Source organism: Pygoscelis adeliae, unplaced genomic scaffold (genome assembly GCF_000699105.1).
Source record: "Pygoscelis adeliae isolate BGI_AS28 unplaced genomic scaffold, ASM69910v1 Scaffold38, whole genome shotgun sequence".
Classification (NCBI taxonomy): Eukaryota; Metazoa; Chordata; class Aves; order Sphenisciformes; family Spheniscidae; genus Pygoscelis; species Pygoscelis adeliae.
Window position 1 is genome coordinate 13,936,022 of NW_008825614.1, and position 8,475 is coordinate 13,944,496.

The 8,475-nt window shown below is 49.1% G+C and overlaps 1 protein-coding gene across 1 annotated transcript in view; it reads left to right on the top strand.

The window, feature by feature from the left end:
- Positions 1-5,668: 5,668 nt before the first annotated feature.
- Positions 5,669-8,475, top strand: part of KIAA1147 (KIAA1147 ortholog) — a 5,625-nt gene continuing 2,818 nt past the window's right edge. The window contains exons 1-4 of the mRNA XM_009332928.1: positions 5,669-5,938; positions 7,023-7,181; positions 7,873-8,026; positions 8,287-8,425. Coding sequence (XP_009331203.1) covers positions 5,844-5,938; positions 7,023-7,181; positions 7,873-8,026; positions 8,287-8,425 — 547 coding nt within the window. The 5' untranslated portion in view covers positions 5,669-5,843. The remainder of the gene's footprint in view (positions 5,939-7,022; positions 7,182-7,872; positions 8,027-8,286; positions 8,426-8,475) is intronic.

An 8,475-nucleotide genomic window follows, 5' to 3' on the forward strand; every position in this document is an offset into this window, starting at 1 on the left:
GCTGCCGCTCCCCCGTGCCCCGGCCGGCCTCCCGAGGTACGCCGTGCGCCAGGGGACCGCGGGGGTTTGCCGAAAACGGAGTATAAGGGGGACAGATCTCCGTCCCGCCGAGAAGAACTTCTGACGGGAGGAAGGCGCCGCTCCTGGTGCCGCTCCGAGGAGAGCCGGTGGCCCGGGCAGGGACGGGCGTAGCGCTACTCTGCAGCGGGACACGGGACAGGGATTCTGGGGACGGCACTGGGGCACCCCCTGCGCCCCGAACAGCGTCCAGGCCTCGGGCCGAGCCTCTGCCCGGCGGTGCCTGCGGGGCACCAACCTGTTAGCAGCATCTCGAGAGCATCCTTGTCTCCATGGCGTGGCACAGACCTGCCTGCAGCTATCGGCGGTGGATGGCGGTTATGGCAGGGGTAAATCTGGCAGGCACGCAGGGCGTGATCCCCAGCGGCGGCAGCAGCTCGGCTACGTACGTCTTGGTGACCTGTGTGTTTAGAGGCTAGCCTCTGGTGGGATCTCTGGGACTCTTAGTTGAGACTCTTAGTGCTTTGGAGTGCTGCGATCCAGGAGGGCAGAGGAGAGGGGCAAGGGAATGTATTTTCCACCTTTCACTGCCATATCCATCTCCCTCGGCACTGTCGGACTTTGGTGTTGTATCACTTCTTCTACTGACAGAGGTTACTCATTTCAAGTCTGCAAATCAGCATTTCAGAAAACACGTTAACTTTGTTTTGTTAGTCTTGCTGCTGTAGCAGTATCCATGAAACGGAATGTTATGACACAGACAGAAAGTTAGCACCCGCCTCGCATCTGTTAAGGCAGGTACTGTGCTTAGGGGTCTGATGTCCCGAGGCAGATCGTTGGGTCTTTTGGCTGCCTGGTGCCAACCTGGGGTGCAAAAGCAAGAGTGGGGCATAGCTGAAAGTCTTGGTACCATCAGAAAGTTTAGGAAGTCGCTTGGGAGATGCAGGAGCCCATTTGCATCCAGATCTGGGAGTGAGCTCCTCTTCCCTCTGTAGACAGACACTTTCTTAGCAAATGCCTAGCAGAAGTGCTAGAGACAGGAAAGAGCTCTGTAAAGCGTGGTGGGTTCTTCAGTGGAAGGGGGAGGTAACCGACATCATGCTCGCAAGAGGGCCCTGATAGTGAAGACTGAATCCCGGTCTTGAACTGAAAATCCCAAGGAAGTAGTGAAGAGAACAGAGCCCCAGGTGTGATGTGCTGTCAGAAACGCACACTGCCAAACAGCATGGCCGCTATGTCCTGAAACACCAAAGGCCTTTCGAGAAGTTTCCCGTTTCATACTGCACCAAAGAGAGGTGTCTTCAGTCTAGCGGTCAGAGGCTCTTGCCTCATCAAAATCCAAAACGAGATTGGATGTCATCTTTCCAACAGGAGATGGAAAGGGGAGGTGTTTCTCATAAGTATCCAAAACGTGGAAGAGTCCGGATGACTGCAGCAACAGCAGTCTTTCAATCTGAGAGCATATGCCTTCTATGAAATGGTGAGATTTTCTTGGTTGGCAGAAAGCTGAGCTTTCTCAGGAGTTTGTCTGAACCAGCTGTTGCTTTGAATGAAGTCCAGGGAAAGTTGGGAAACAGCTCTTCTCACATCTGATGTGCAGTTAATGCTGGGTGTCATCAGCCTTGGAGTATTCTATCAAGTCCAGGAAGATTCAGCCTCCCACTGCTACTCAGCGCTGATGCTGAATAAAAGGAGCACGATAGGACTGTGAGGAACACTTCAACAAACGTCAGCTTCACAGCTGGAGGGCAAAGTGCCCTATGGACGATGTGGACTCGGAAAAAAGATCTTGAAGCTGCAGTGGTGTGAACTTGCTAGGGTCAGAAAGAGGATATGAGAATTCCTGGGTCTACCACATCAGATGGCGTGAAGGACTTCTGTAATGTTTATAAGGGTATCTGGTCCTTGTGTGTGACTTAAAGGAGATCACCCCCTCAGTGTCTGAGCTGGAAACCTGCTTGATCCTGCCCAGGAAAAGCACGGCAGACCTCCTTTGGTAGCCTGCTCGGGCATGTGAAAAGCAGAATTTCTGGTGGTGGCTGGGAGGGTAGTTATGCCAGGTAATGTCTACTCAAATACAGGCGAGCAGCTGGGTGAGAGATGTTTTACTGTAGAAGGATGAAGTGGTTACTATGCTAATAAAGAACGTAACAGCTTTCCTCCTAAATTTAGAAGGGCTTGAAGCAGACAAGCTCAGTGTATCTAGCAGTTGCATGTGATGAGTTCACGAAGGTAGGTTATGGGGTTGCCAGGCCACTGTTACGGTTCCGGTGTCTCTGGGACTCTGTCGATGCTCGTGTGAGTGGCTGAACATAAGAGCCAGAGGCAGCTTCTAAATCAGTGGTGCTCTCCCTACCTCCAGCATGGTGAACCTTGTGGCACTTGAGAAGGAGCTCTTCTCACCGCTATTACAAAGATGGCTCTTGCACTAATACAGAAAGTGAACTGTAAATTACGTGCAGAATGGTGGCAGCCCGTGAGCCAACCGTGCCATCTTCTCGTTGCTCCCTGCCCTTTGGCAGTCCCCTCCTTCAGCTGGGAATGTTTTGACACTTCAAAAAGTGTGAGCATGGGGTCCTTGCACACGCTGCCCATTAAAGAGCACAGTCACAAGGGGCTTTAACGAGGCTGCTGAATTTCCTAGTGCGGGTGGTCCCTTGGGCAGGTAGCTACAGAAGACCCGAGACTGTCTTGGGCAGCAGTGGGGATACATCTGGTAGGTGTGACCTACTTGGCGTTAGGCTTGAGCACATGTGCCTTCCGAGACTCATTACTTGTTTGGGTAAAGCAAGTGGAAAAAAATAGAACAATAAATTTTGCTTTGGGAGGGAGATAAAGAAGGATGAAGCAAAGTCCACGGCCACGTCAACTCTGTCAGATCAGAATAGTCAAGAAGAGGCTGAACCTTTTTAGCCGTTTTTCTGTGATGAAGATGATGACAGCCAACCTTGCGGAGGTCCCACACAGCCTGTTGGCTTTAAGGGTGATGTGAGTAATGGAGGGAGACGAGGAGGGAAGAGAGGGAAGTAATCCGTTTTGCACCAGTGAAGATGCAAATACCCTGTTTTTCTGTCCCGCATTTCTTCCATGCAGGAAACGGAGCCAGTGTGACGGCTAGGTCACACTTCGTGCTTCTCATGTCCAGGCACAACATGGTAGCATTGCACAGCTGGGGACCCTAAAGATCTTGGGAAACATCTAATGGTGAGGAGGGCCAGGTGATGACCACCAAATGCTAGTGCCATCATCATTTCTGTAAGGATGTGAAAATCCAGGGGAGAGAAAATACAAGAGAAAGAGGAAGAACATCCTTAACTTTGCACACCAGAAACTGAGAGTGCTGGTTCTGACCTGGCCTGGAGCTGGGACATAGCTCCCGAGAGATCTCCAGATCTGCAGATTTGACTCTCGGCAAAACTACTTGCCCGCTCTCTAATGCTGGGTGACTCTCACTTGGAAAATTTCCTGTGCACGTGAGAGCTGCTTTCTGCACGGGGAGGGGCAGTGCTTCCTGTTTTTCTACAACATTGCTCTTTCCTCCCTCCTCTGGTTTCTCGGGCAGGCTGGCAGTCGCTATTGCGTCTGGGTAAAGTCTCTCCTTTGTTTGCTCTACTGTTTCACCAGACCGACTTTCTTAATTTTTTTTTTTTTATCTCTGCGTTTGTTCTCCGACTGCCACGTCGCCTGTACATTCATAGGGCAAGGTGGTGTGAGGAGCTGCCAGGAGCGCAGGTGTGGGTTGCTTGTGACAGATCCCAGAAAAAAAAATAGCTGTGTGATACGCAAATTGGTTTTGTGGTTACACGTAGGGTAAGGATCTGTTTCAAGGCATCTTTTCCTTACTTACTGCTGCAGAACAGACATTGTTTGGGCCATGTCCACTTCAACACCTCTGTAGTGGATATTATACCTGACGGTAGTGTTTGTGACTAAACTGAACAAAAAGTCAAACAGTTTCCTTTGCTCGATGGTGCTCTTGCATATTGATCTTTTAATCTATAGGTAATGACCAATAAGTGATTCTCTGCAATGCAAGACTTAAAGCGGATCCATCCTTAAACACAATTTTGTGGTTAAGAGGCAACAGTCTTAAGAGTTGACTTCCTCACTCTTTAAAGGAAGGGTCTTGTGCCTTTAAAAAGAAAGCCAAACACACACACAAAACACCAAACAACAAAAGCCAACATCTATATATAATATGCAAAACCTACAGGGGACCGCGCAGGCTGACATGATGTCACTGGCTTTCTCTGCCAGCCTTTCACATGCCTCAGAGGCAAAGATGCTTTACAGCAGCGCTCTGTGGTTTCACGTGTGATGGCACAGAGCTGTGCTGGGGGTCGCGAGGCTGCCGCCGCTCCCCAGCCAGCCCGGCTCTGCGGGAGAGGTCTGCTTGTGGACTAGAAGTGGTTAGTTGGATGCAAAACCTCTCCTGTTGCCACGCTTAACGCTGTTGGTTTTTTGAAGTCCTTGCCAGGCGGGGTTGGGGGAGCTCTGCTGAATACAGTATCTATGTGAGAAGAAAAATAGCCTATTTAAATGTCAGTAGCTAAGCCCAATTCCTGTGCGAGAGTGCATGCATATGCTTGTGCAGTATGAGTAATGACACAACAGACAGGCTTCAGAAATGAGGCCTCATATTTAAATATCTCTAAAAGTCTCAGCTGCGTGCAAGGCCCTTCCAAATGTACGCTGTCCGTGCAAGCACAGCTGGGATGCTTACCCCAAAGGGCGGTGGAAGGACCGTACCAGTAGAAAGCATCTTCACGGTGCATCTGCCATTGCATTGTACTGAAGAATGTTTGTTTGCTTTGTTGTTAAAATGAAGTTGCATTACTTCAAATGCTGTTGCTATGGGCAGGCTGACCGAGAACAGGAACTCAATGGGCAAACCTGGAGCATGTCTCGGTGCAGAGGGAGTGTCCAGATGAGCGGGTTAGGCTCTGAAGTGCTGGCATGGGAAAGCCTGAGAAGTCCCCCTTTCTGTCCGTGGTAAACTTGCCAGCGGCAGGGCAGGACTTCATCAGCTTTAGGGACTTTTTGTGACTTCTCTGATATAATTTGTTCCAGGATCAGGCTCCTCAGGTGGCCTTTTCCAGTGAACAACTGCATGCTTTCTGGCTGGGTTGGCAGGTGACAGATGTTTGCTAATCTTGATCTAGCTTGTAATTTATGTGCTTTTTTGTTTGGTTATTCTAGCACGCACAAACATGTTGCAGTACTTGGATGACCTCAGCCTCCATGTAAAGCTTCAAGCTAACTCCTCCTATCTTAAACTAAACATGAGAGATTCCAGGGAGAAGTAGTGATGACTGGGATGCTGGCTCAGGGGTTCCTGTTTGACCAGCCCTGCCAAGCGTAGCCAAAAGAGGATATTGATGGTGGTAGGAGCTATCACGGACACTCATCCTAAAGAGAAGCAGTCTATACTTTGGGTTCTTTCTATATAGGATACTCACACAGACAGCCTGAATGGAACAGCGTTAATACCATAACTCATCTACTGTCAGGTAAAACTGTAACTGCTCTGTGACTAAGCATATAAAGGACAAATCCACAAAATAGCACTAGCTTCAGAAACGGCTCCAGAAGTTTTGCAATATCTGGGTGTTGTGCTGCAACAAGTAACGTTTGCAAGAGATGTGTGGAGTATAGTATGTCAGCTACTGTCTGTGACGATTTAGGAGTTCAGGAGCTGCGTTAGTGCATGGTTACTGGCATCCCAGTGATGTAAAAGCAACAACTTGCCGTTGCTGGTGTTTGCCCTTTAGAAGTGAGTACGGTGTTCAAGTTTGCCCAAATAAATTTGCTTCTCTGCAGGCAACATGGTGGAGTGGTGCTTACCCCAAGATATTGATTTGGAAGGCGTGGAATTCAAATCCATGGCAAGTGGGTCCCACAAAATCCAGTCAGATTTCATGTGAGTATGTCCGAGCTATATTACTTCTTCTTTCTCTTAGCTGCACACCTACACCACCATCCCTTAATTCAGAACATAGAAGAAAAATACCATCTATGAAGTTAAGTTCCTGCATAAACGTGCTGCTAAACTGTATCTTGCTGAGCCAAAGATACTCTTCAGATACTCTCAACATCGTATCAAGTACCAGCTAGCTGTGTGGGATCTGCTGTACCACAACTTTGGCTGTGGAAGCCAACTGATGAATGGGGCAGGCCAGCTTCTCAGTGGTGTGCAAATTTTAATGCATATGGGGCAAATCATAGTGCACTGCCACTACTGGGACTGTCAGCAGAGGCCTAAGGTGAAGGGGAAAGAATGGCAGAACTGAAATGGGAACGATTTTGCAGGAAGTGGACTTAGAAAAAGGTTCTTAATTCTGCCAGTGCTTTTGGATCCTTTAAATGTTGCGATAAACAGTCCTTGCTCACTTTCTTCTTTGCTAGCTCCTTCCTTCAGTGGAAAGACATAAGCTAGGAATTTTCTCCATTCCCATCCTTTTACTAACCCAGTGTTGCAATGCAGCAATGTTTTGCAATGAATTGCAGTGTCACAATTCCTTTTGGTCAGGAATAACAGTTACTTTCTCAAAGGCATGTGAATTTACCCTGGCACTCAGCTAGAGTATGCTTCAACGTGTTGGCACCCAAAATATGACTAGGTAGCTAGACTACACTCGCATCTTCGTGCACTGCAGGTTCTTCTTCCTTGGAAGAAGGGCACTGCGTTGACTGGGTCCTGCATCTTCTGTTGGTCTTCCTTCCAAGTTCTTTCCTTACTTGCGTTCCTTACCAGCCTGTGACGTGGCTGGTAGGGGCTTTAGTGGGAACTGGGAACTCCTGCCTAAAATGTCCTGTCTTGTTCCTGAGAAGGCTAGGACACCCGAGGCCTGCCCTCAGCCCTTCAGATAGCAGGGTGGGATTTCGGGGCGTTCCTTAGAGAAGGAACTGCATTCCCGAATCAGTATTTTTAGTGGTCAGTTACGTTTCTTTCTTCCCCTTCCCTCTTTTTAACACTAATCCTTCTGTCAAACGTTTGTCCCCAGTTATTTCCGGAAAGGGCTCTGTTTTGGCCTGGCCTGCTTTGCCAACATGCCTGTGGAGAGTGAGTTAGAGCGTGGTGCCCGCATGAAGTCCGTGGGGATTCTCTCCCCTTCCTACACCCTGCTGTATAGGTACATGCACTTCCTGGAGAACCAGGTCAGGTGAGTTCCCTTGGGAATGGGACTGGCCACTCCTTGCCTGGGAGAGGTAACATTGCCTCAATGGAGAGCGGTTTTAGGCGTGAGGGAGAACTTGGCTACAATGCTGAGCTACGATTTCCTTGAATGACTACTTCTCCAGAAAGAGTTACAAGTTCACAACAGGAAGGAAACAAGGAACTGATTAGCAGCAGTCTGTTTATTGCCAACAGGCTAGTCAGATGCTATCCAAACCCTCCTTATTTTGTGGGGACAAAAGTGTCAAGGGAAGAGTCGAGAGGACAAGAAGTTCCCCTTTTCTCCATCTGAAAACCACTTTACTAAGGGCTCACAAAAGGCTTCTAAACCTACGATGGTAATCCTGGCTAGGTGTGGGCTTCAGCTGTGTTGAGTGGACCTAGCAGGGAAAATGGTGATGGTAGAAGGGAAAGCTGTTCCTACCTGAGCATATTTAAAACAGGATCAGTCCTATGCGTACATCAGCTCGCTGTCTGCTTCAGTCCTGCCCATGCTCTCTGGCTGCACTGAAAGCTGGTGTTACTCCTGACGCTTCAGCTGCCCTCCTGGATAAGTCTGTGCAACTGAGGCACCCAGGGCTCCTTTGCTAGCTGGCAAAGCAGATGCTGGCTGTGGGTAAGGCACTAAATAAGTCTGGAGACACTACAGATCTCCCATTTTTTCCTTTCTTTTCCAGACACCAGCTGGAGATGCCAGGGCACTACTCCCATCTAGAGGCGTTCTATGACGACAAGAAAGGAGTTCTCCCTGATAGCAAGGGCACCCCCACCTCTCAGCAACCTGTCCACTGGCTGCCATCCATCCACAGATACATGTACCCAGAGATGAAGGTGAGACAGGTGCTCTGAGGCTTGCAGGAATGTGCAGTGTGCTGCTGCTCCTCGCTGGTGTCTCATACTTCTTTATATAAGCAGTCACTCCAGTGCTTTGTAGGCTGCTTTAGGTAGGATTTTGTTACTTGGGCTGTTACAAGCTGCAGTTCTCTGTCACTGCTGCGTGCTGGTCTTGCTCCCACATTTAGACTTAGCATCTGTGCATGTGTCCCTGTGTCACCTCTGAGCTGTTTTCTTCCCTTTCCTTCCACCTGCAGATCACACACCCTGCTGGCTGTATGTCTCAGTTCATCAAATTCTTTGGTGAGCAGATCCTTGTCCTCTGGAAGTTTGCCCTGCTGCGCAAGCGCATATTGATATTTTCACCGCCCCCAGTTGGAGTTGTCTGCTATAGAGGTATGTTTCCAGGGACACCGCAGAGCTCTGATCTAGTAGGCTGAAGCACT